Source organism: Stenella coeruleoalba, assembly GCF_951394435.1.
Source record: "Stenella coeruleoalba genome assembly, chromosome: 8".
Taxonomy (NCBI): domain Eukaryota; kingdom Metazoa; phylum Chordata; class Mammalia; order Artiodactyla; family Delphinidae; genus Stenella; species Stenella coeruleoalba.
In genome coordinates, this window is record NC_137154.1 from 49,548,649 (window position 1) to 49,576,438 (window position 27,790).

The window sequence follows — 27,790 nt, forward strand, 5'->3', positions numbered from 1 at the left end:
TTGGGAGTGATCCCAACTTACCTTTCTGTAAGAAGTTCTCTGAGTCCTCATTCAGGTTTAGCCCATCCTCATGGTCTAGCACAAATTTGAGAATGACAGCTAACTCAGCCTGGACCACAGACAGAGAAAGAGCATCATTTAGGTGTTCGGGAGGCCCGAAGGGATGGAGGGCACCATCCTGGCCGTGCCAGCCCTAGGAGCCTGCTGGAGCCCATTCTTCCTCTCAGACCTGAAGACCCATGGTCCAGCCAGGAACACTCCACCAGAGACATGGTCACCCTACTTGTCCCCAGCCCCTCTTCTCCCCTAAAGACGTACCCAGGGTGAGACAGAGGTCCAAACTGACTTTGCTCCTGACCATGAGATGAGAATGGGCAAGCAAAGTAATGCAGTCAGAAAGCTTTCATACATAACCCTGTTGGCCTCTTCCAGCTGACCTCACTGTTGTTCTTTGTCTGAGTGAGAACTCCTCCAGGGCTCATCCAAAGCTTAGCCACCAGCAGGTATAATCTTGCCTTCTCTGTTTGAATTCCAAAGCTACAGAGTTTATCTGATTTTCCTGGCCATCTCTGTAGTTCCTTATTCCTTTAGAATTTGTTTCTACCAGGTCTATGATCAGCTTGGAGCAAAGAAAAGGTTAAAGAAAGGAAGGAGCCACCCATGCCTCCCACGCCACTACAACCCCCAACCCCAGAGACGAGCCATGAGCTAAGTGAGTATGAGATGGGATGACTCAACATTTCTACCACCACGTGAAAGGCCACAGCTCTCTGGACACTGCCCCACCAGTCACCTACATTACCCACTGTGGCATCCCAGCTGCTTCTGCTCTGGAAAATAAAGGACAGCTGCTCATATAGGAAGCAAGGAAAACATCAGGACCCATATGGCAGGTAGTTCCTGGAAACCAGGTCAATTCCCTCTCTAATGAAACAGACGCACCAACTCTTCACTTAGGGACCATGCAGAGCAGGGGAGAGGACGTAACCGCTCTGAGCTAGACTGTCATGGCGGACAAAGACATTCTCACTAATCCTTTCTACCAGAGGAAAGGAGGAAGAAATGGAGTGACAGTTTGTGTAAAACACACATACGTACATACGGGAACACATACACGGAGAAAGAATAATTTCTATGTATTATCCAAACAGTTCAGGTAAGGGTACAGTTAAATTTACGTACATGAAAAGGACTTGGAAGTATATCCTTTAAAAGTTAGCAGTTATTGCTGAGAATGAGATTACTGGCAACTGGTACTTCCTTCTTTGTGCTTTTCAATATCTTCCAGACTTTCTATAATGAATGGCTATAACTACTATAACATAATTTTTAAAAAGAACAACATATGCTGTTTAAAGAAAAACAACTGGAATGAGATAAAACACAGGCAAGACCTGCTGGGTGGGGTGGAGGCACAAGGCCTTACCTGAATCTTGTATTCAAATTGTTCCCAGTCCCTGGGACTTCTGGAGCTCATGGAGGAGTGGTATAAGAGCAGCATGGTCATCTAGAAGCCAAACAGGAGGCAATCACTGAGCAGGGTTCTCTTCTCGCTCCCCACCCCTGCCCCACTCTGGGGACTCTGAGCTATTCTGAGACCCTTCCAAAGCTCCTAGAATTCAGCAGCCCCAGGCCGCTGCCCTTAACTGCATCAGGAATCACTTGATTGAGGACTCAGTGCTCACTCTGCAAAAAGCCAGGTGCCAGAATTCCTGCATAACTAAATTCCTGGACTCATGGAACCCTGGGTATGAAGCTTAAGGCATCACCTATAGGCCAGCACCCAGAAACAGAAGAGGGAATGAAGTGGACTGAGCTAAAAAGAAAAGTGTGACGACAGCTGGGTGAGGCCTGATTCCTGCCAGGTCTCCATTGAGGCCACAGTAATGATCTAGTCAACCTCCCTGTCATAAAGGTGGGCTCCTAAAATCCTTGGCTGAATCAGCCTCTGCCTCACTAGGTAGCTGCCTGGACCTACCGCCTACCTCCACGAGGCCCAGAAATAAAGCCCCACCACTTCTTCTGGGTTAAGAAAAGGCCCCTCTGCAGGCCCCTCTGGTGCCACTCTCCCCCCAGACCAGTCTGGTATTCCACGGGTACCTTGGCAAGTTCCAGCTCTGATCCCTCCATCACCTTCTGCACTGACACCAGGCGTTCTGGAGAAGAGGGATGTTTTCGGTTTTCTGTAATGACAACAATGTAGAAAACACGGTGAATTTCCTGGGGACCATCTCTGAGATCATCAGAACACCTCACAGTCAGAGGAGCAGAATGGCTGGTGGGACCAGGAGATGCAGGGCTCCTTATTCCTAGGTCCCCTCTCGCCCAACATACACGTTTCCACCTGAAGTTAGTTCTATCCTGGATTGGTCCAAGGACTACAGGGATAGTTAAAGAAGAAAGGAGCCTGGAATTCACAGCAGCTCTGGGGCCTGACATTGCACTCACCTACCCACGCACCAACTCCCACTCAGCACCACAGAGGAGGAGCCCAGAGATTCCAGGTCACTCAAGAGTCTCATTCCAACTGCGGCTGCAGAGGAAGCCCACCTGCAGCTGAGTCAGACCAGGGCTGGGACACCTGGTTCTTATGCTGCCAGAGGGGCAGGGCTCAATTACTAACACCCTGCTTTATCTAAATCCATTATCACCTTTCTTATAATTCTCTTGAGGTGGGGATGGTAGATAGCTCCCGTGTCAAAGATGAGGACTCTGTCCACAGCTATATGAGGGAGGAGAATTGACAAGTGCTGTGCTAGAAGCTTTGCATGTGTTATTTTTTTTAATATTCATTCACTCATTCATTTATTTATTTGGCTGCACCGGGTCTTAGCTGCGGCATGCGGGATCTTCGTTGCGGCATGCGGGATCTAGTTCCCTGACCAGGGATTGAACCCAGGTCCCCTGCATTGGGAGCGCGGAGTCCTAACCACTGGACCACCGGGGAAGTCCCGCATGTGTTATTTACTCTATCCATCAACCTTAAGAGCAATTACTATGATCTTCATTTTAAAGACAGGGAACCCATGTCCAGAAAGGTCACACAAACAGTAGAGTAAAAGGGCCAAGATTTCAACCTTAACCTGCCTGTGCCCCTATACCTATCACCTAAGCAATTAATTCAATGTTATCAGGGGAAAATGTTTTTCTTGCAAGGGGAAGAGGGTAACATGGATCCTTCTGTCTCCTTGCAGTGGGAGGAATGGGAGCCCAAGGTGATGAGTCCCCAAAACCGACCCTCTGGCTCTACCTGGATCCCGAAATGGGCTCTGGGACTGCAGGGACACTCCTCCCCAACTGGTGCAGGCATCACCAGGCCCAGGGAAGCCGCCCCAGTTGTACTCATCTTGGTGGTACAGAGTGGGCAGCCTCAAGCCTTTGCTCCCCCAGATACCTGGGACCTGGTTCTTCCAGGTCCAGATACCCAAGTCCCAGGAGCTGAGGAAGCAGCTCCTTCCCAGCTAGATAAGAAAAGTGCTTACTCTGCAGAAAACTGCACACAAATTCCAGTCTCTCCGGCACCGGCTGCTGCAGGATCTGCTGCCCTTCGTCAGTGCCATGGCTAGAAAAAGAGCAAGTATTAGAACCAGAGTACTTAGCAATCCTTCCCTCCTTGCTACCGCATTACATACCACCTTCCCATCCCTTCAGGTTGGATCTGTGCTGGATCTGGGGGAGAACCAGACCAGACATTGGAGGCAGGGGAGAAGATACCAAGACACCATTTAGCCAGAAGGAACTGTGTCGTGGTTGAGAAGTGGGGACTTGAGGCATGAGGTCCTCCTGGAAAAGATGGCATTTGTGAATATCAAAAAGCTCTGTGGGAAGGGGGTCGAGAGGCGATGGAGGCAGCACAGATGACTGGCAAGCTAGGACTGATAGCCTTCAACAGCTCAAGTGTAAAACGTCAGGATGCCTGCGAATGTGGCTAGAGTACGAGTCAGAGAGGACTATGGAAAGGGAAAAACAGATCTAAAAACTGAAAGAACAGGACGGAACGAGGCTCTGAAGTTACAGGGCAAAGTTCACCACACACTGAAGGCTGAGGTGGCCTCCAAGAGGCCAGGCCAAGGGACAATCACTTTCCATTTGTGGCCTTTGCGGTGCTTGTGTTTGTTTAAGTGGAAAGGCAAGCCAAGTGTGGAGAGCAATGAGGGCAGGGAGGCAGCAGGGGGCGCTCTCACACTGCCCTGGCCCCTTGACCCCGGCCCCTCAGGCTAAGTGCAGTTTCATTTTTGGAAGGGACTACCCTTACTTCAAGTTAGAAAGCTGACTTTTCTATCTAGGCTACGGCTGAAGACACTGATTGAAAAGCCTCCTGTTCTTCAGAACCCGAATCTCTAAGTTTCAATCAACTTTCTGGAGGGCAGGGCAGACTCTAGAATCCTCCAGTGCCAGACATCCTGCAAAGCACAAGAAGCATCCTAGGCAAGACCATGAGAGTAGCTCCCTCCAGCTCCCACGGGATTACAAAGGCTTCTTCCAAGTGAACCCCCCACAGGAAGCACTTTGGGTAGCTGGTCTGTGACTAGGGACACCTACAAAGTCTTTTATAGATGCTAATCTCCTCACAGACTCCTGAAAGAGCCATCTTCCCTACCCACCCACAATCTGGACTGTTGTGACTCTCTTTGCCCTCAGCACAGAGTAGTAATTTACCTAAGTGTATTCCATTGGATAAAAATAAACAGGGTACTTGGGCTAAATGTTTGAGAAATACTGGGTTAAACCAAACTGAACATTTTCTAAAGAAGGTATAAATACGCATTATTTCCTAAACCTATCTGACCACAAACCTCTTCTTTCCCCCACTGAGCCCCTGGGATAAGTACAGGTGCACGGAACATGCTTTGGAAAACACTAGTCCTGGGGAAATCCAGCCCATTCTTTAAGACGGCACTCAAGTCTCATCTCTGGCAGGAAGCCAAGCAGAACCACTGCTAGTCACGTCTCCCCTCTCCTTCTCAGGAATTCCTACAGTACTCACGGATACAGGTGCATCATTTATAACTGACCGCTCTTTGTGAGCTGAAAGCTAGGAATACAGCAGGTGCTGAGTACATATGGGCTGACTGACAGATGAGGAATACTTTTTACTGGGAAGAGCAGAGGTCAATGTCAGTAAGACAAATGTCAGAGCTTTAAGCTTTCTGGAAAAATGCCTCCACTAAACTTTGCTATGCAAGCCTCATAGATATCAAAGAAATGGGACAGCCTTTTTGCTTTAGGCTATTCACCACGCACAGGAAAATAGAAAGGGAAACTTATCAGAGGGGTGGAGCCCAAAGAATTCTCCCAGAGAGAAGGCCAAGTGGCCAAGGAACAAGCTTTTGTTCGATTCCCACAGCTTCTATCTGCCACCAACCCTGCCATCCTCCACTGCCTTCCCCTGAGAACTAGGTGTCTGATTTCAGTTAACAACAGTAGGAGCATCACAAATGAATCAGCCAGAACACGTTCACCAAGAACGTCTGTTTTCCCAAAGGAAGCTGGTCTGAATCATCCTGGATTTGAGATGGAAATCAGGGTTAACCTGGGATTTCAATAGCCCCTCCATCCAACACACACACACATTCTCTCTCTCTCCCCCACCCCTCCCCCCACAAGTCTCTTCTAGTCTAAAGCTCAGGCAGCACCTTAGAAAACAACTTGGAAAATGAGCATCTTGAATTTTTGACCCTCCTTATGAAAATTTCCCACAGGGTCATAAACCTACAATGGCTACACCAAGGACATACATCCTCACCCCTGGACACATCTACTGCTCTTGTCATCAGGCCAAGGAAATTTATCTCCTCAAAAGCAAAAGCTCCTTGATCCATTCTTAAGTCCAAAAAAAGCATGCTGCACCCTACTGTGTGTTACAACAAGGCATATCATCCTTTAGTGATGTTAAATTGTAGGTTAGGTATTGCCAGCCTAACAGTTTTACTGGCCATTGATGTTAGTTGTTGCCTAGACCTACTACTTTCATTAGGGTTTGCAAAATGATGATTTTCATTAGGAGTGGCAAAATGATGATTTATAGGTAGTGCACAACTCCATCTATATAGTATCCTTGAAAAAAATCTTAAGCCAATTAAGTTTAAGATCTAATTACCAGTTTATAGGCAACAAGGGGAAGAACAAGTTAAGTAGTACCATAAAGACACAATTAACAAAAGTCAGAATTTAGGAGATTCTACAGGATCAAAAAAAAAAAGGAGTGGGGTATGGAGGTAGAAATGAGTAGGAAACAAGACTGGGAGGGCCCCTGATGAAAGCTCTGAATACCAAGCTGCAGATTTTATATTTCAACCTCCTGGCAAGGAAGCGCCGCTGAGGTCCATCAGCTGTGGAGCATCACAATGAGAGCCCTGAGATCACAGGCACAGGAACACCCTGGAATAAGGACAGTTTAGAGAAGAACGAAGTCTCCAGGCCCTGGCATCCAGAATGAGGCAGAGGAAGGGACATGAGAAATCTTCTAAAGGACACACTGAGAGGATGGTGACCAATTAGAAATCCGTGCCCAGGTGAAGGAGGAATTCAAGATGATGTTGAAATGGCCTGTCTGGGTAACCGGGAAAGAAACCGGGAGTGTCCAGGCATTCCCTGGTGGTCCAGTGGTTAGCACTCGGCATTTTCACTGCCAGGGCCCGGATTCTATCCTTGGTCAGGGAACTAAGAACCCGCAAGCTACGCTGTGCGGCAGGAAGAAAAAAAAGAAAGAAAATGGTAGTGTCTGTATCAAAATAAGAATACAGTGACTTCTTTCACTAAGGTAGGTGGGATGGTTAGAGCCACACGGACTTTTAAGAAATCATATTGGACACCCCATTATCAATGTAAATCTCAAAAGATTAAAAAAAAAACACTCTAGAAAACCCATCTGTCATGGGGGCACTCAGCCCCACTAGACTTTGCTGATAAGAGAATATCAACTACATTTTCATTCACTCATTTTCACCAACAAACATTAATTAAAACCTAATCACTGCACTGTGCTAAGCTAGGTATGGAGGACCCGAAGATGAATTAGACCCAGATCCTGCCTTTGACAAGCTCAGTTCTACCTTCTTTCCCTGTCAATGAGCTGCTGCCTATGAACCTGTTTCACAGAGATGCTGAATCCCCAACACCAGTTCCTACCTGCTGTGTGTGAAACACAAACACCTCGACACTTCAGATCTTGGTCTGAGGGACCTCCCGTCTATTGTGCTTCCCTTTAAACAGGGAGGGTCGGTCCTCTCCACTGTCCCCCCAATTCCTTATATCATGGCTGGCCCCTACTTTTGCCCATAGCACAAAGAAGTAAGAAGTTTGTCAGTTTTGCCCTTCATAATTGCTAAAAGTTGAGGATACAGGAAAAGCGGTGAACCACATGAGCTTTCAAAAGATAAATGTAGGTTACAGCTTGACCCATCTTTGCTGGGTTCCAGAAAGGTAAGGTATGAGGAGGAGGCCCCACTCCACTCATTTCCCAGATAATGGTGAAGTTCAAAGGAAATGTGCTAAAGACACAGATATAAAATTTAAAGGCCTAAACTAAAATCCTGGCTACATGACAAGCAGCTTATCTAATGCTAATCGACCTCACAAAGCAAGTTAATGAGGCAGGTGAAAACCCCGGGAATGCTATAATGGGTTAGAGAGGGGCATGTCTGTGCTGTGCTAACAAATTAGAGATTTTTAGGCGCTGCTTACTTCCCTCAAGTTTAAAAGCTTCCCGTTTCTTCTTCCTGGGCCTACAGGTTGCAAAGAGGGCTTGTGAGATAAGGATGAGTCACGAAAAGAGGGCTGTAGAAGACTCCCATTGAGACAGAGGACGGAGCCCCGGAGCAGGCTCCCGGAACACTGTGAGAACACGGAGACTTGGAGGCTCTTCTGCGAAAGAGTGAAACCTCTCTCATAAAGACACACAATGACTGGAGAACGAGGTCATGTGTTTTGCCTCTGGGGCCCACACTGGCCTAGACATCCCAGTCCTGCGGTGCTTTCTGGTCACAGCTGTCAACAAGGAAACAAATGCAGTCCCCACCCCAGCATGCAGCTTCACTTGAGACGCTGGAGAGGGATGTGGCACAAACTCACATGCTGTCAATGATCCTGAGGAAGACGCTGCAGTCCTGGAGCTGCAGCACGGCCTCCACGGGGTCAGCCACGTGCAGACTGTTCACCTGCGAGGCAAAGGGAAGAGCCTGGTGAAACCGTCATAAGTGCCAGAAGCCCCGGGAGGGAGAGGGGTGGAGTTCCACTCCCTTCCCCAGGTGTTGACAATTCTGTTTGTTCCAACTGCCTATAGTTGTAACGAAAGGAATGAGAGAACAGGTGATTCTAGGACTTTTAACTTCCAGCTCATCCACTAACAGCCACCTGAAGGCCGCCATCACAGTCCTTCCTTTGGCTTCAACTAAATAAGAGCTTAAATTCTCCCAGAATGTTCCAGCACTTGGGGTGTACTTTAAATATAATTAGGCATAAAATGGTTCTACAAGAATACTGATAGTTTCTAGAAGAAAATCAAACCACCACTGCCTCTGAAGAGAGGAACTTGATGGTTGGGAGTTGAGGTAGGAAAAAGGCTTTTTATACTCTAGCGCTTTGTATGTCTTGAATGGTTACATTATAAACCTTCGTAGCTCAAATTTTTACAGCTAAAATTTACAGAATGTTACAGCTCTTCAAATTTGAATTTTGCGTCTACTCAAAATTTACATTATATACTACATATATTTTATATACTCCCACAGATATAAAATCTTGTGATTGATGCATTTTAAAATTCTTTCTAGACATGAAACTTCAGCTGAGGCAGGGAGAAATGATGAGGCAACAAGATAAGAAGAAGAAGGAAGGGAAAGAAAAGCTAGGAACCCCAAAGAAAAACTCGTCAATATCCAATGGCCTCTCCCTTTCCTTGCCTTCAGGCAGACATTCATCTAAATCAGTCTTTCCCACTAGAAAGTTCACCAGCAGTCACATGCAAATGAAGCAGGTACACAGGTTATTCAACAAGCATATATGGCGGACTTCTATAGGAAAACCTCATAAATTCCACAGGTACCAAGTTCAGAAGCCCGGGCTGAAGTTCACCCTTGTAGTACCTTATTAAGAAGGAAGGGTCTGCTAAGTCAATCAATCACATATGCAAGACTGAGGGAGAAGGGAGACTTATCCTGCTTTACAAGTTATTTTTTAAAACTTCAGCATAGTGGTTATGCACAAACGAGTAGATTCTATTTATAAATGTGCTCTTTATTTTTTTAATTGAAGTATAGCTGATTTACAATAACCTGTTAGTTTCATAGTGATTCAGTATTTTTGCAGATTACCCTCCATTATAGGTTATTACAAGATAATGGGTATAATTCCCTGTGCTATACCGTATATCCTTGTTGCTTATCTATTTATGTGTAGTAGTTCTGTATCTGTTAATCCCTTACCCCTAATGTGTCCCTCCCACTTAAATGTGCTCTTCAACAGGCACTGGGCTGGGGGCCCCCAGACAAGGATTTTTGAGTCCAGCTCCTCCACTAACTTGCCAGGAACCTTTGTTTATCAACTTTGTTTCTTTCTGTGACTGTTTTCTCACTTGTCAAACTTATCTACCTTAAAAGACCAGTGTGTGTTCAAATGGGATTGTGAATGCAAGAACACATTACGAAATAAAAGTACTAAATGCAAAGCACTATTATGGTTATGAAGTAGATCCAGCAACACTTCTACTTCTTAACAGTTAAATTAGCTGACTGCACTGGAGGATCAAGAGGATTAAAAAAAAAAATCAGTGATTCAGCTACAGAAATGATAGTACTTATTTCCATTAAATAATTTTATATTAGAAAAACTTCTAGATAAATCTAAATTAAAATAGGTTGAGGGACTTGCCTGGTGGCGCGGTGGTTAAGAATCTGCCTGCCAAAGCAGGGGACATGGGTTCGATCCCTGGTCCAGGAAGATCCCACATGCCACGGAGCAACTAAGCCTGGGAGCCAGAACTACTGAGCCTGCACTCTAGACCTTGCAAGCCACAACTACTAAGCCCGCGTGTCACAACTACTGAAGCCCATGCACCACAACAAGAGAAGCCACCGCAATGAGGAGCCCGTGCACCGCAAAGAAGAGTAGCCCCTGCTCGCTGCAACTAGAGAAAGCCTGCACGCATCAACGAAGACCCAATGCAGCCAAAAATAAATAAATTTACTAAAAAATTTTTTTAAAAAATAGGTTGAAAGTAAAAAAAAAAATTTAAGTGCAGAATATAAAATACGACCTTCTCACTGGACTCTTAAAGATAATAATTTATACCACCTTTGGGGGGGTGCTTAATCTAATTAGAAAAGGCCAGTGTAAATTTTCTAAGAAGACTGAATATTCCAGGCCAAGGTCCCTTTCCACCTGCTGAAAATGAAGAGACTGCATGACTTAAGCATCCAAAAACCATCTTCTTTTAATATCTGCAATCTAGGTAAAACATTCAAGGGCTGTGAATGCTTGTTCGCTAACAAGATTGAAAAAAATCGTACCAGTTAGCTGATTTAAAGTCACTTAAGGAATCTGGATTCATCTCATACCAATTAAGTAATAATCCAGCAATAGTTTCTTTCATGGATATAAAAATGTATTTTCTTCCTGTGCATTATTTTGCTCTCAAATGATAAATCATTTAAAAGTTGAAGAAGTGAAGAAGCTCCTTTATCTCTAGTCAGGGTATAAAACGTGAGAGAGGACCAAGCTCACTGAATAAGTGCCTGTAAGGCTTTCCGGGTCATTTAAGGTGCCTGAATTTTTTTTTTTTAAATAAATTTATTTATTTGTTTTTGGCTGTGTTGGGTCTTCGTTGCTGCATGTGGGCTTTCTCTAGCTGCGGCGAGTGGGGGATACTCTTCATTGTGGTGCGTGGACCATTCATTGCAGTGGCTTCTCTTGTTGTGGGGCATGGGCTCTAGGGCAGGAACGCTCAATAGCTGCAGCTCGTGGGCTCTAGAGCGCAGGCTCAGGAGTTGTGGCGCACGGGCTTAGTTGCTCCGCAGCACGTGGGATCTTCCCGGACCAGGGCTCAAACCCGTGTCCCCTGCATTGGCAGGCGGATTCTTAACAACTTCGCCACCAGGGAAGTCCCAAAGGTTGTTGAATCTTAAAGTTCCCTATATTCCCTATAACAATATACTCATCAAGGGGCTTCCCTGGTGGCGCAGTGGTTGAGAGCCCGCCTGCTGATGCAGGGGTCACGGGCTCATGCCCCGGTCAGGGAGGATCCCACATGCCGCGGAGCGGCTGGGCCCGTGAGCCATGGCCGCTGAGCCTGCGCGTCCAGAGCCTGTGCTCCGCAACGGGAGAGGCCACAACAGTGAGAGGCCCCCATACCAAAAGAAAAAACAAAAAAAAACAATATACTCATCAAATTGCTGGGTACAGAATAATTTCAAGCCATACTTTAAGTTAAATAAAATATAATTTTTACATTAGAAAGTAAATTACTGAAAATTTGGAAAACAGAAAAACTCCACTTACTAGTATTTTAATACATGCACTTTCAGCATTTTTTTTTTGCGGTACGCGGGCCTCTCACTGTTGTGGCCTCTCCTGCTGCAGAGCATAGGCTCTGGACACACAGGCTCAGCGGCCATGGCTCACGGGCCCAGCTGCTCCGTGCCATGTGGGATCTTCCCGGACCGGGGCACGAACCCGTGTCCCCTGCATCGGCAGGTGGACTCCCAACCACTGTGCCACTAGGGAAGCCCACTTTCAGCATTTTGATATATTTCTTTCTAGTCTTTTTTCCTAAGTCATTTTTTAAAAAAATCACAGTTGTGATCGTCACACGCGTGTGTTCTATGCCACTCTTCTGGCTACCAAGCATTATTCCATGTTGCTACAGTGTCATAAAACCCACTTTAGCTGCCTAACTTTTGTTTAAACTTAAAGATTATATCTAACTATATTTTAATATATTAATGCATGTTCATTGTGATTTTTGAGAAAAGTATACAAGTATCTGCTGTTAAATAAAACTAGTCTTGTTTCTGTTTTTCTCTGTAAAGGTAGTAGTCACTATAAAAACAAGCCTAGGACCAAAATAAATAAACTGATAAACTTAAAACAATGTGGCTAAACGATCCCCTAATATTCAGTTAATCTACTGAACTAGACACAGAGACACAACCCAACCAGCCTTCTCCTGGGGAAGAAGAGATAATGTTTCTAATACAGACATAAAACACTGAAATGTAAATATAAAACATAAATATAAAACAACCATTTAAAACTGTACAACTAAAGTTTGCATCTATTTCAGAAACTGAAGACTAAGGATTCACATTTTGTATGCTAAATACATACTTCCTGACTACAGATTTGACAGTAATTAAAGACCCTGTTTTATTAAACCCCTACCCTCCTTGGAAATTAAAAATTCATTTCCTTTAAGGATTCTATAATTCTTTCTTGAAGCTGGCTCTTTAATTGGCCCTGATTGGTCAATAGTCAGGGTGACTACTAAAATACCCTTTACCAAATAGCATGCCCAGGCAATATTTTATTTATTTATTTATTTATTTTTTGGCTGCTCTGTGCAGCATGTGGAATCTTAGTTCCCCAACCAGGGATCAAACCCGTGCTGCCGGCAGTGGAAGTGCAGAGTCTTAACCACTGCACTGCCAGGGAAGTCGCCCAGGCAATATTTTAATATTTAAGTGCTTTTTACAGACATTATCTTATTATCCTCACAATAATGATTATTATTTTATTTTTAGAATATATTAAAAAAAATTTTTTCTTTCCATTTTAAAAATGAGGTGCTGAGAGACTAAGTAACTTGTCTTGGGTCACACAGGCTAGAGCAATGATTCTAAGCTGGGCTGTCTGACTCTAAGGCCCATGCGTGTCATCGTTACACTCCGTGGCCTCTTCTGTTTCTCTGTAGTTCCCAATGCTCAGCATTATTCTTTCATTTGCCATTGTCTTGGGCAGAAGTATATGAAAAGACCTAGCAGAAGAATTTTGGTGAAGTAATCAAGAAGGCACCAAGAGGACAATGGAAGCTCACAGAAACATGGTAAGGAGAGCCAGGAGAACCTTGCCCTGAGATTAAAGGCCTTTCAAGACCAAAGTCCCTACATGCCACTGAAATTCAGTGTCAACGCTTTTTCAGAAACATGCACAAGGAAATGCACAAAAAATGGGTTTCCATGCTGCTCTGCAGCCACCCTTCCCATGACCAAAAAGGAATAATATACCTCAGAGAAGCCTTTTCTAAGCTACACAAGTTGTGGATCACATGTCAGCAGCAACATCACTGAAAATAATAAAAGTTAAAAACTAAGGGGAAAGGCAAAAGAAAACTTATTTCCTTTGTCTGGAGAGGAGAAGACTCTACATAGCCCTGACTCCTAGAAAACTCCTCTCTCACCTCTCCCAAGTCTCCTGGAAAAGTCTGGCATACAAAGGAGAGGAAGACCACTCACCCAAGAGAGGAGTGCAGCTGCCCGGGTGGCATGCAGCGTCATCTTGCTGAAACCAGACAGTCACCCTGATGCACCTGGAACCCAAGAGAAGAGGCAGTACAGTTAATTATATCAGATATCCACGATGAAGGAAGAGGGGGGAAATGGTTTCACTTACCAGCTCTGAACACTTAAATAAGTCACTCTTCACTTGGCACTTAATCTACCAAGGGACCATGGGAGTTTTTAGAAAGCTCAGAGTACACATCAAAATTACTATAAAACTTACTGTGTCACAGCTGACAATAAAGAACCCTGCATTTAATTCAATGTCCACAAGATCTACACACAATCTCTCTGTCCCTTAGAAAATACAACATTCAAAGCTGGACTTCAACCCTGCTCTTTGGGATGGTGGTGCCCTTAAAACATGGAACAAACATGGTTTTTCAGACACACCTAGGTGTGAATGTTGATTCCATGTGACCATGGTCTTGTGACCTTGGACAAGTAGCATAACTTCTTTTAGTCTCAGTTTCCTCATCTGCAAAATGGGACCTGCAAAAACCTCTCTGGGTTATGTGATGCTTCAAGATAAAGCAGATATAGCAAACAGCACAGTGCCTGGCACACAGTACGTATTCAATAAATGATCACTGTTCTTAAGCTAAAAGGTTGATTTCTGGCTCTTTCTGCAGGTACCCAAAGTCTACCTAATAAACAATAACCAAGTCCTTGGGGGAAACCACTTCAAATTCTGGATTTTTATACCCCCCACAAAAATGTCAAAGACATATTTCAAATGGGAGACTGGATGAAGCCAAATCCAATTCTGGGGGAGATCCCATGGGACATTTAATGAACGATTAGGTACTGGGTCCTGGTATTCTTACCCCAATTTCCCTTCCCAGTGGGAATCAGCCATCTGCCTGCTAACCTGCTCAAGAGACCACGGACATGGTGACTAAATATTCCCCAACACCTCTTAGCAGGCCCCCATAATTCCCACAAATCTTCCTGGGAGTAATCAGCCCCACCACCTGCCTACTACTGCCACAGGTGTGCTAAGTTTGTCACTACTCCAGTAGAAGGAGAAACAAGAGTGGTAAGAGCCACATCACCTATAACTCTCCCCACATATCAGCATCTCCAAGGTGTGGGTTCTGTGGAACCAACATTTGCTAAGTACTTTCTGAATACAAAGTGCTGGGGATAAGAAAGACACCATTCTTGTCCATAAGGTGCTCACTGTCTAATAGTGAGGAAATAATAGGGGAAAGAGAAACGTAAATCTGATAATCCACTACCCATCATCTCTTGAGGCCTTCCTATGCAAGTGTACTCTGCTTTACCAACCAACCAAAAAGGTTATTTTCTTAGTCCTTACATATGTTCATCCTGTGCTGGAAGCTTCGTGGGAAATGGGAGACAATGACATGGTCCCTGCTTTGAGGGGCTTACAGCATGGTGAGGAGTAAAGGTAAACATACGAGAAGCGGACTTCCCGGGGCTTCCCTAGTGGCGCAGTGCTTAAGAATCCGCCTGCCAATGCAGGAGGCACGGATTCAAGCTCTGGTCTGGGAAGATCCCACATGCCACAGAACAACTAAGACCATGCGCCACAACTACTGAGCCTGCGCTCTAGAGCCCATGAGCCACAACTACTGAGCCCATGTGCCACAACTACTGAAGCCTGTGTGCCTAGAGCCCATGCTCCCAACAAGAGAAGCCACCACAATGAGAAGCCTGCACACCACAATGAAGAGTAGTCCCCGCTCGCCACAACCACAGAAAAGCCTGCGTGCAGCAACAAAGACCCAACACAGCCAAAATAAAATAAAATACATTTATTAAAAAAAAAAGAAGTGGACTTCCCTGGTGGCGCAGTGGTTAAGAATCTGCCTGCCAATGCAGGCGACACAGGTTCGAGCCCTGGTCTAGGAAGATCCCACATGCCACTGAGCAACTAAGCCTGTGCACAACTACTGAGCCTGCGCTCTACAGCCCACGAGCCACAACTACTGAAGCCCACGCATGCGCCTCGAGCCCGCGCTCTGCAACAAGGGAAGCCACTGCAATGAGAAGCCCAAGCACCGCAACGAAGAGTAGCCCCTGCTCACCGCAGCTACAGAAAGCCCGCAGGCAGCAACGAAGACCCAACGCAGCCAAAAATAAATTAATTTTAGAAAACATACGGAAGCATGAAATAATAGAAGAAAATAAGTAAATGCTAAATATAACTAAATGCTAATTATAATTAATTGCTTCCTGACCCTGCAAAACCCAAGGTGATTCCACCTGTCATACAAACATCACAATCTTGGAAATGAGCCAATTCACCTAGGCTTTGGCAAAAGCAAGTGAAGTGATTAAGGGAGTTCTCAGGACGGCAGAGAAGCTAAGGGGCCTATGTTTTCCTCAGTTTTGGATGATTTTCATCCAGCATGGCCTATCTGTGGGCACTGACTGCCTTGCTCCCTAGGTAGGATTAAGGCAGATAAGTCTCAACTACTGCACTGCAAAAAGGCTTTTCTGGTGGTTGGCCGACCTAAAGTTAGAAGGACCATGCTTGGCCCTTGGAGTGAAGGCAGAAATGTCCAAATGCTCTACTGGGGCTTCTTTGCCGGGGGTGGGGGTGGGGGGGCAGTAAGGTCTGAGCAACTCAGAAACAAGGGAAATGAGGCCCAGATTACCTCCCTGTCATCCCCACTGCTGCCTCTAGACTTGTTATCCTTTTGGTGAGGCCCAAAACTGCAGTCAAATTTTATTTGCAACCGAAGGTAGATCTTGCCCCCTCTGAGAGATTCCACAGCTGTGTTGCTAAAAATGACCCGACGAACCTCTCCCCTTTATCTCAGAGGCAAAACATACAACCCTTACATCCTCCCAGGGGAGCCTGTCTAAAACTGGTGTCAAGGCCAAATGCCTTCTTCTGTGCTCCCCAGGCACAGGAACAGGCAGAATCCAATACTCAACATGAGGCAAGACCTTATCAGCTCAAATCCCATAGAGGGGCACTTTCCCAGAGACAGGACACTTTCAGGGCTTTTAGGGCAGCCCAGCCCTTCACTCTTCTCCAGGTAATGAATGACTGAAGCCAGTGGCACAGCTAGTCCTCGGCACGGGGACTACAACTTTAAGCAGGCCTTGGCTTGGAACCTAGGGATCCCAGCCAGAGCACCATCCTCCACACCCTCCCCCTGAAATCTGAGGCAGGCCCCACCCAGAAGACTGGGTGATGGTGACTGAAAAACAGATCCCCGCAATTGTAGCCTGGAACCATTTCACAGAAGGGTCTGCTAAGATTCACCCCCAACTCAAACAGGCAACTCCTCACCCCCACCACCCCCGATCAACAAACAAAATCTCAAAATGCAGGCCCTCTGTGGACACCTTCAGAGCTCCTACCTACCTCTTTCTTTGAAAAGAAGTGCCCCAGAAGAGAAGGCACCCTCTCTTTTCTCTGGGCTCAAGAAGGAACCAAGACACAGAAGCAGCTGCCTTATAAACTAAAGCCCTTGCAACCTCTTTACATTTTCAAAACTGACATACTATAACTCCCTCACATCAGGATCAATTCCCACATTTACAGTAACCCCTCTATGTTTCCAGAGAAGATATATCAGGACAAGGAACTTGACACTCAAGAGATACGCTGGCACCTGGCCTGTACCCTCTCTGGGTCTTAAAGAGTTAAAACCTAGTCCTGGTTTTGTACCAGGGCTGAAGCTAATGCAAACCACCTGCTCAGATGCAAGGACCAGGACTGGAGGGTCAGGTTGCTGAGCTCTGGGGTCTGTTCTGGAAAAGCTTCAGTTTTAAGGGTTCACCAAGTGATAGGCCAAAGGCCAGAGGTCTGAGTTGTGGCAGCACTGCTCTCCTTACCGCCCCCCCCCCAACTTGGGTGCCAGCACCTCTTAGCCACTTAACTGACCTCCTAAACACCAGCCCTACCCCAAGATAACACCAAAGTAATCTTTGGTCTCAGAGAGCTGTAGAACTATACTGATCACTCAGCCCATGGGCCCTTACCTCCGCTGGACCCTCATTCTTTCAGGTGCTAGCTCCCATTCCCAGAATTTCAGGACCCAAAGCCCACACAAACTCTCACCTCCAAGGTTCCTGCCCTAAGACCCACCCCCTCTCTACCGTGGGTTCCAAAGGCCCACAGGCTGACAACTCATAAGGGAAATGGCTTTCCCAACTCTGTGCCCACGTTGAATAGCAAGATTTACCACTACTTACCCAAACAGCCAGCCTGCCTGCCTGTAGCCATAAGCATTCCAAGCTCTGTACGCCTTTCTAAAAGGGATACCACCACCATCTGAGAGACCGCCCCATCCAAAGAGTGAACATCCTAACCCTGAGGGCGTTCTCCTCTGACAGGTGTGGAGGCACACTCCAGCAAGCACTCAGACCTCATCTGGTGGGTTACCCCAGAGCAGCCCAATGAAGGTCAAGCTATGTGATCAAGGGCTAACTTGTCATAAAGAACAGGACAGGAAATACCTTGCTGGTGCATCCCCTGGCTCCCAGGAGGTAAAAGGCCCAAGGACCAGCAGCTTCAAGAGAAGCCAAGGAAGGAAAAACACAATCCTTTTCAACCCCTGGGGAGTTCTGAGCAGGATGCCTTGTGCAAGTCCAAAGAGGTTTTCTGCACCCCTGAGGTCAGGGCAAACCAGCTTGCTGGATGTATTTCCTGAGCCCTCTGAGGGGCTCACTGTGGACTCAGGCCTCCCCCTCTTCACACAGACCATCCCCTCTGTGTAGCCTAGAATTCGGCCCAGAGTCCTGGTGAGGAACACGAGACGAACTGCAAGGGAAACCAAGGTTTCCCTCGTTTCTTCCAAGTGGCTTACTGCTATCGCCCTTCCCCCCATGCTCTGGAGGGTCCAGATCAGAAGGCCGTGGGCACAAGGGCTGCAATCATGAACCAGATCTGGGGCCTAGAGCCACAGACTACACACGCACACCCGAGTGCACTCCAGCAGTTCATCAGCACCTGCCCCACTGCTATATTCACACCCCCTGGTCCCTACCAGCTGACGAAATGAACCTTTTCCACTCCCCACCACCGCGTACACACCCAGGCCTCACTCGGGAATGGAGACGCTCCCCCGAGCTGTCTACAGCTCAACGTGCAGGCGCACACGCTTTCCCCCTCTGAACAAAAACACGCTGACATCTACGCGAGGGGGGAAGAAAGCAACCCTTTGCTCTGAAAGGCGCCAACTCCCGGATGTTGGCAAGCTCTGCTCCCAGCGCCAGTTTCAGAGTGTTTACTTGCTCTCCCTCTCCTCTCCCTCCCCTTCAAGGATGGTGCAGGAAAGGGAGGTGAAGAGGGGAGTCCACCGCACCCCCTCCTCCATGTTTGAACAAAAACCCAGAGAAACAGTGAGGGAGAGAAAGTCTCAGCGCGGGGGTGGGGGTGGGGGTGGGGGGTGGCCTTACCAGACTCCCAAAGCCACACGTATCTACAGGTTCTAATCCGCCATTAGCACTTAAATCTTGAAAGGAGAGGAGGAAGGGGGGGTCTAGTGGAAAGTAACCCCACACACAAAAGAAAAGTTGTTGGTTTTCTTCTCAGCCTGGCAGGAGCGATCTTCCTGGCTGACAGCCAGAAGTGCGTCACAATCAGGAGTCTGCTTTCTTTAAAGGCGCAGCAAGCTTCCGCGATCTGGGAGCGCAGGCGAAGCAGGGAACGCTCAGCAAGGGGGGGAGGGGTGGCACTCGGGGGCAAGGAGGGGGGGGCCCTGGAGCACTGGAGAGGTGGGGCGGCTAAGGCTTCGCCCGCAAACAAGAGACTAGGGCGCACGGGGGGTGGGGTGCGGGTGGGGGAGGAGCCGGCAGACAAAAGTACTGAACTGAAACGGTGGCGAGAGCCAAAGCAAATTGTGGCGTAAACACAAAACACACCTCACAGCGGCCTGCCTGACAAACCTGATATCCCCCGGACACTCCCCCTTTGCGCTCTTAAGACAGCAGTGACAGCCTGTCCATCTCTGGCCAGCAGCGGAAGGGTAGGCCACGGACTGCCCTGATGATTAGATCAGCCCTGCCTGGCGGCGAGCAGGGCAGGGAGGAAGACCCGGGAACAGAGGCTTTGGAGAGCGAGCAAGACGCAAGCCCATTTAAACGCGGGCAGCTTCCTGCCGGCTCCAGGGAGCGCTGCGTCTCCAAGCACACAGGCCGCTCGCACACAAAGCGCCGGCCTCCTTACGCGGGCGCCGCCTGCCCTGGGACATGGCCGCCCCCGAGCCCGTTCCCCGAGGGAATCTCTCCAGCCCGTACCTTCTGCGTGGCTTGGCCAGACTGCTGCGCTGCGCCCGCTCCTCCCCCTCGGCCACCCAAACAAGGAGCCCCGGCAGACTGCGGCCCTGGAGCGCAGGCCTGCGCTGTCGTGACTGCGTGCTATTGTCGACTGCGGAATGGCCGCCAAAATCCCAGCTGTGCTGCCAGAACCTAATCCCCCGTTCCGCTGAGCATTTGTGGGGAGGGGCTGAGGGGCCAAGGCACGGGACCTAGTACGGCAGGCACTGGCTGGAGCCCCTTAACACACACAGGCACTGGGACCCAGCGCCGGCATGGCCGAAAAGAAAAGATGTCTGACTCTTAGAAAACAAAACCACCGCGTTTACACCCATTAAACAGTGACCCTCACCAAGACCGCGAGAGAAACCCACCAGTCATCAGGAAGCCCCTCATCTTCCACTTACACCACAAACATTTATTAAGCACCTACTGGGCAAAAGGTACTGCTGGAAGACATTTTAGATGCTAAGGTCGATTATAATTCTAAGAAATGTGACTTGAAATTGTATTTCAAGACAGCATGTGCTCTCACAAAAAGATACAAAAATTCTAACCAGTTGAGAATAGGGAAGGACTAAAAACTAAGTGATATTTTAATCTGGATCTTAAAACACATAGGTAGGGCTTCCCTGGTGGCGCAGTGGTTGAGAGTCCGCCTGCCGGTGCAGGGGACACGGGTTCGTGCCCCGGTCCGGGAAGATCCCACATGCTGCGAAGCGGCTGGGCCCGTGGGCCATGGTCGCTAAGCCTGCGCGTCCGGAGCCTGTGCTCCGCAACGGGAGAGGCCACAACAGTGAGAGGCCCGCGTACCGCAAAAAAACAAACAAACAAAAAACAAACAAAAAAACACATAGGTAGAACTTGCCCAGATGGAAATGGAGAGAGAAGTAAGGAAGAAGGGAAAGCAGAGAGAAGGTGTGGAAGTAGTGGAGGAACAGACTTGAAGAGGGAACTGGGGTAAGAGCTGGAGAATCTTAAACTTCAAGAAATCGAATTGAAATCTGGACGTTCATTTTGTTGTTTGTTTTTAGCATAGAGATGTGGTGTGATGAGAAGTGTGCTATGAGAAATTATTCTGGTATATAAATGAATGAGACTAGCAGCAGGGAGGTGGGTCAGAAGGCTGCCACAACAGGCAGGAGACAGGTGATGAGGACTTGGGGGGTAAGGTAAGAGAAAGTGCAAAGAAGGGGAATGAGAGACACGGTGGAGACAGGATGAAGAGAAGGGAATGACTGGAAGCAGAGGAAGGAATTATAACAAAGAAAGTGTGAGGGATGGCAGGGAGGACAGAGAGGCCATATATAGAATTAAAATAAGTGTAAAAATGCTAGGGATCATGTTAGAACAAGAGAGAAAACAAGGTGCAATAGATAGCAGCTAATGCTGACGGAGTACATACTGTGCACCAAGCACTGTTCTGCTGGCCTAATGTGTGTTAACTCATAAATCTGAAAAACTCCCTTTGTACAGTAGATACTATTATCACTCATCTTTACAGTGAAGAAACTGAGCCACCGAGATAAAATAATTTGCCCAAGATCACACAGCTCATGAATGGCAGGACTGATACCACTTGCTGCTCTGTCACCCTGGCAAGTAACCTCTGAGTCTCAGTATTCCTATTTGTAAAACAAGGATAAAGATATTTTATAAGATTGTGATGAGGATTAAATCACATCTATAAGATGCCCAACACTTTGGCTAGCACATAAGGCACAGGGTGGTACTTACCAAAGGTTAATTCCTACTTAGGCATTTTGGCCCCTTGTCACCAAGGTGTCCAAGCATAAGTTGGCTCACCATTTGTCAGGGAAGCTAGTGGGGTGCTCCTTCCTGAAAGAGATTAGATCCTCAGGATGCTTGCTTTCCTTCCATCAGTCTGCCTCTATGGATTTTACTTTAAGGTCAGCTTAAATGTCAGCACCTCAAATATTAACGGATAACGGTGGTTCTTGGGGAGGAGTTAGATTGTAGGGGACTTTCTACAATATATGTTTCTTTTTATGTTTGAATTTAATTTTAATAACCATGTATTACATTGGTGATCAGAAAAATGTGTCTATATTCTGCATTTGTCACTGGTACTGACTTAACTGTATATGCAGGGAAGTCTTGTTTTCACATCTAGAATGTAAATTCCTCAAGGGCATAACCAGTTCCATCTCTCTATGATCCCCCATAGTACCTAGCACACTAGGGCTCCTTGAATCTGTTCCATTGAACTACATCTGGATGGAAGGCTTCCAAATTCAACCTTCTGGCCACCAGAGAACAACCGTGGTGAGTGGTGGAGATACTGTGGAGGGGGTCAGACCAAGGTCCATTGCTGCAGAGACCTCCCATGCCCCGGCTTCTTCTCCCAGGCAGGCCCTGTATCCTATTCCTATAGTATCACTTGCAGTCTGTGGTTAGCAATCGCTATTGGTATTCAAAGATGCACCAGGAAAGTAAAGGCAAAGCAAAAACCAAAGCTTTTATAGAAAAGCAAGGTGGCAAACATAATTTAATGACAGGCACGATCAACACTCCAAAAAAGGTATGGGGTGAAAAGAGGAGGCAGGCCTGCTCAAATCACCCTGGCCACATCTGGCACTGTGTCAGCCCTGCTGCTCCCTAGCACATGAAAGAATTGATACTGTGTCTCAAAAGAATACAAGAGGTTCTCCCCCCACCCTCCCTTGGCTCTAAACTCAAGGCAACAGCTTCCAGCTGTGCAGCCTCAGAGGCTCTGAACTCTCCTCTGGAACCTGTCCACCAGAGTTGCCAAGCTTCTGAGCGGGGGGAGGGGGCAGTTTCCCCAGCCTCTCCCTCCCCCACCACAGAGCCACCCCTCCCCTCCCCTCCCCTCCCATGGCAGCCAGCCAGCAGAACTTCCCCACCCCTCCTCCCAGCCTAGCCAGGCAGTAGGCAGGCCACATGGCTCCTGCTGGATTCCACAGCCCTAGCTCACTGTCCAAAAGACTAAAAGGGATAAGAGTGGTAAAACCATTTTTAAAAGAAAGAGAGAGTGAAAGAAAAAGGAAGAAGGGAAAGAAAATGACACATAACACAAAATTTGGAATAGGCTTCAGATAGAGGTTGGAGGGGGTTGGTGATGGGTGCAGAATGCACAGGGTGTTTCAAAGGGCCTGGTAATATTACATCTTCTGAGCTGGGTGGTATATGGTGTATGGGTGTTTTATTATTCTTGTTTAAAATGTAAATGTTAGAATTTTAAGTGTATTACAATTTTTATAAGTTTAAACAGAAGATGGGAAGTGAGAGATTCCCCTGAGACAGTTCTGGAATGGGTGGTTCTTAATACAAATAATTTGTCTAGCCTTCAAGGCCATCTATGACCTGACCCCGGTCTTACCTTCCAGAGTCATCTACTGCCCTTACCCAAACCCTCCACCCTGCCTGACTGGTCTTCTCACTATCTTCTGAAGTCCCTCTGAACCTCCTACCTCAGCCCACCAGCCTGGAAGGGAAGCTTTCACCGTAGGAAGCTGTAGGCTAAGGGCCAATGAGAGCCTCTCTCTCAGTCCCTACAGGCCCTCCCACGAGGAAAGCTGGCAGGAAAAAAATTCTTAGGGTTCCATTACCCTATGCAATGCCTTCTAGTCCCTCCTCCCTCTGCCACCTGAGGTCCTAGCATAATAAATACATAAAGACTAACATTATTGTTGCTGTTACTGTTGTAATTAATAGCTAATATTTAACGAGCACTTGGTATGTGCCAGACACTATGCTAAACACTTCCGAGCTTTATTTCGTTTAATCCTCATAATAACCCAGTGACACAATAACCCAAAATACTATGATTATCACTATTTTACCGAAAAGGAAACTGAGAATTAGAAAGATTACATAACTTGCCTAAGGTCACAAAGAGTAAGTGTTAGAGGCAAAATTTGAGCCCACCTTGAGCCCAGGTCCCATCCTCTTACACTTACATGGTCATTTCATCTAACTCTCAGGACAATCTATAAGGTGGGTTTTATTTCTAAAGATGAGGAAATCTGAGGCTCAGGAATTAAGTGACTTAGTCACATAAGTAGTGAGTTATCTACCCGGTCTCTGCACTATTGTCTACTGCTCTTGAATAAGCAATCATTGAATGAGTGAAAAAAAGGTAGCACATTCTCAGTGGCTCAAAGAAGCCTTGTACCTCTACCTCCTAATAAAAATCAACTGTTTAATCAAAAACATTCAACAGTTCCAATTTCAAAAGTAACCACTAAAGAATTTTTTTCTGAAGATGCAATAGCTTTACAAACATTCAAGGACAAAAACTCCTCTGAGGCAGCAAGCACAGAAGGAGAGTCTTCTACTAGAAGAGATGTTGACATACCTCAAAGGTGAGAAGCCATGGAGAAAGAAGGCTGCAGGAAATGCCATTGGCTGGAGGGAAGGACTAATATTTCAGAACCCTGACCTGGAGCTTATTTACCAGGCCTCATTCTCCCTCTCCAGAGGGTAATGGCAAAGTAATGAGGCAGTGTTGGTAAGCCTGATCTTTCTGGGGAGAAAAGCAGAGGGTAAATCAAAACCCAGAGACGATTCATTATGACATCCAAGAGGCTCTACTTAGTTCTCCCTCAAGAACGTCTTTCTACAAAACGCCTAAGAACCTGTCACCCTTTTTCATCGTCACAGAGGAGCAAATGGCTCTGTCCCTAAAGGCAACATATCTAGCACAGTGTTTGCTCACAAACACAGAACTGATGATAAGGTAAAAGAAACTAAAAGAACAGGGGTTTTTTTGTTTTGTTTTGTTTTGTTTTTTGCGGTATGCGGGCCTCCCACTGCCGTGGCCTCTCCCGCTGCGGAGCACAGGCTCCGGACATGCAGGCTCAGCGGCCATGGCTCACGGGCCCAGCCGCTCCCTAGGAACAGTTTTAATGTAAAGATTTGCAACTCCTGGAGACAGCCTTGCTAATGATGGAAAACACACTAGGTTTGCTGTTGGAAGCCCCAGAGGTAAATTCTGTATCAGCCACAGACTGTATTTGTGGCTTTAAGCAAGGCACTTGCCCTACCTTGGGTCTCAGTAAAAGGTGAGGGTCAGATCTTATCTAAAGTATCTCCAAAAATTTCCCATGATTTCTTTCTCCAGGACACCATTCTCAACAACAAAAATCTTGCAATAGGGCTTCCCTGGTGGCGCAGTGGTTAAGAATCCGCCTGCCAATGCAGGGGACACGGGTTCAAGCCCTGGTCCAGGAAGATCCCACATGCCATGGAGCAACTAAGCCCGTGAGCCACAACTACTGAGCCTGTGCTCTAGAGTCCACGAGCCACAACTACTGAGGCTGTGTGCTACAACTACTGAAGCCCGTACGCCTAGAGCCCGTGCTCCGCAACAAGAGAAGCCACCGCAATGAGAAGCCCGCACGCGCACCACAATGAAGAGTAGCCCCCGCTCGCAGCAACTAGAGAAAGCCTACGCGCAGCAACAAAGACCCAACGCAGCCAAAAATAAATTTAAAAATAAAATAAAAAATAATTTTAAAAAATAAAATAAAAGCCACAGAGAAAGTGCAATTTATAATTACATTTATCTAAACAGCCTAAAGAAAAGCAGCTTTCTATACCTGGTCAACAAATCACAGAATCTCAAGGATGAAAGAGACCTTAATGGTCTTCTAGTCCCCCCTTACATCCATGAGGGAATACACGTGACAACTTTGCTGAAGATTTCCTATCTTCTGACTGAGACAGAAATATTTTTTTTAATTAATTTATTTTTTTGGCTGTGTTGGGTCTTCATTGATGTGCGTGGGCTTCTCATTGAAGTGGCTTCTCTTGTTGTGGAGCACGGGCTCTAGGCACACGGGCTTCAGTAGTTGTGGCATGCGGGCTCAGTAGTTTTCCGGCTCGTGGGCTCTAGAGTGCAGGCTCAGTAGTTGTGGCGCACAGGCTTAGTTGCTCCACAGCATGTGTTATCTTCCTGGACCAGGGCTCGAACCTGTGTGTCCCCTGCACTGGCAGGAGGATTCTTAACCACTGCGCCACCACGGAAGCCCAAGACAGAAATTTTACAACTTATTTGTATGCCTGAGCAAGGCCTGCCAATTTGAGACAACTTGTGATTTCAGAACATAAGCTTGGAGAACAGGGACCCTGCCCAGGATCTGGTTTGTTTCAAACAGGCTTTAAGTAGCCACAAAACTCAGAGGACATCTCTCTCTTTTCCCTTCTCTCCCTCTCTCCCACTCTCTCTTTCTCTGTCTTCCTCTTTCTCGCTCTATCTTCCATATCTCCACCTCGTACATAGCACTGAAACCTCCGTTTTTCCGGTTCAAATCCATTTCTCCTTCTACCATACCAGGATGACTTTAACCACTGATAGAAATGAACAAATACAAATATTAATAGGGGCTGGATTTCTGAAAAGGATGCCAGATTGGCTCAAGACCCAAACTTGGCAATATGTTACCAATAAGTAAAATAAATGGGACTAATGTCTAACATGGTCATGATAAAAAATTTTTAAAAAACCCTAACTATTTAACAGACTTCAAGGATTTAAAGAAGGCTATGTCTCACATCTCAATTAATCCCCCCTAAATTTAGAACCCTAAAAGGCAAGCATGTTTATTACAATTTTATAACTAGGAACCTAAGCCTAAAAAGAAGACAATACCTGCCTCAAGGTCAACCACCAAGGTTGCAGAACCAGAACTCAAGTCTAAATCCATGGCTCTCTCCAGCCCAACTCAGCTACATCCTATACCTTTCTCATCAGCATAGCCTTTTTTTTTTTTTTTGATCAAGTCATTCTATTAAGGGGCTTTGGGGGAGGGTCAAAAGGCTGGGAGGACGATCAGATCCAACGTCCTTCTCCCAGCCGGGACCTTCCCTGCTTCACAATCGCGGAAAGAGCATAGCCTTTTATTCATACAAAGCACTTAGGAAATCCTTGTTCAAATTGTTTTTGCTACAGCTCCTGAAATGGGCAAGGCAAGAATCATTTTCTCCATCCTTAAAGATACTAAGTAACTTGAACTGCAGTCGATAAAATAACATCCCATGTCTCTGGCATCACTGAAAAGTACAAAATTCCTCACAAGCAATTTTCCTAAAAACTTCCTCCCTTTAGGACCAAACCTTTTTTTAAAAAAAACTATTTGCAATACAAAGTCTCCAAAATGCATAAGATATGTTACTCTTTACTTGTAGTTAATGAAATTTAATCAGGGACATTCAACTATAAACATGAAACAAACACCTATAAATACTGTGCTGGGGACTCAAAGATGAATTAGACAGGCTCAAGATCCTGTGTAGAAACAAACATACCTATAACTCACCTAAATACGAGCCCAAAGAACATGGCCTCGGGTAGTGTTGAAAGGAAGGTGAGAGAACACTGGAAAGTCTAGTGGAGACCAGGAGTGACTTACTAAAGAGCACTGAGAGGTGCTGAAGGGTTCTGAGCAGGAGAATGGCATACTTGTATGTGCTTTGGGAAAAGATGAATCTGGCATGACATTGAGTCCAGAGGCAGAACACCGAGTTAGGCGGCAATCGTAGTGGCAGAGACAAAACTGCTGCTGTCAGGCAAGGGCAGTAGGAACTAAAAAGAAAGGTATATTTAAAAGGCATTGCGGAGGTAGACTCCAAGCTCTTAGGATACGGGAGTGTGGGACAGGTGGGGAGCAGAAAAAACCTCTAGGATTCTTGCTTTGGTGAAAGACTTCAGAAGAGGAACACAGGAGTTACTGTTTTACAGGAGCTGTGAGGGACTGATTAACTCAGGAGGGATGATGAGGAAAGCTTTACCAAGGAAGTATCATTTAAGCGGAGTACTTAAAGTATGAGTAGGATGAGTAGGGCTTCCCAAAAGAGAAGTTAAAAAAAAAAAAAAAGCATTCTAGCAGGGAGAACAGCATGTGCAAAGACAGAGCTTGTTACATTTGAGCAATGGCATGCAGTTTTAGTAAGGTGTAGCAGATGATGAGGCTAACTAGTACTAAATTGTGAGGTACTTACATCACACTAAGGAATTCAGATTTTATCCTGCAGGCGATGGGAAACAACCAAGGTTTCTAAAGGGAAGAAGT

General features: G+C 46.5%; 1 protein-coding gene across 12 annotated transcripts in view; it reads right to left on the reverse strand.

Moving 5' to 3' along the window:
* NUMA1 (nuclear mitotic apparatus protein 1) overlaps positions 1 to 27,790 on the reverse strand; it is a 73,176-nt gene that overhangs the window by 17,478 nt on the left and 27,908 nt on the right. For 2 of the 12 annotated variants that reach the window (XM_079929063.1, XM_079929066.1), the window contains exons 1-7: positions 18,879 to 19,172; positions 13,449 to 13,522; positions 8,074 to 8,159; positions 3,483 to 3,562; positions 2,101 to 2,183; positions 1,427 to 1,507; positions 22 to 109 (exon numbers count right to left, since the gene is read on the reverse strand). In XM_079929063.1, the coding sequence (XP_079785189.1) occupies positions 22 to 109; positions 1,427 to 1,507; positions 2,101 to 2,183; positions 3,483 to 3,562; positions 8,074 to 8,159; positions 13,449 to 13,490 (460 nt within the window). In that variant the 5' untranslated portion in view covers positions 13,491 to 13,522; positions 18,879 to 19,172. Of the gene's footprint in view, positions 1 to 21; positions 110 to 1,426; positions 1,508 to 2,100; positions 2,184 to 3,482; positions 3,563 to 8,073; positions 8,160 to 13,448; positions 13,523 to 18,878; positions 19,173 to 19,343; positions 19,554 to 19,718; positions 19,890 to 21,473; positions 21,497 to 24,075; positions 24,366 to 27,719; positions 27,776 to 27,790 lie in introns of those variants that run through there. The other 10 variants (XM_079929071.1, XM_079929072.1, XM_079929067.1 and 7 more) reach the window with 9 other exon arrangements.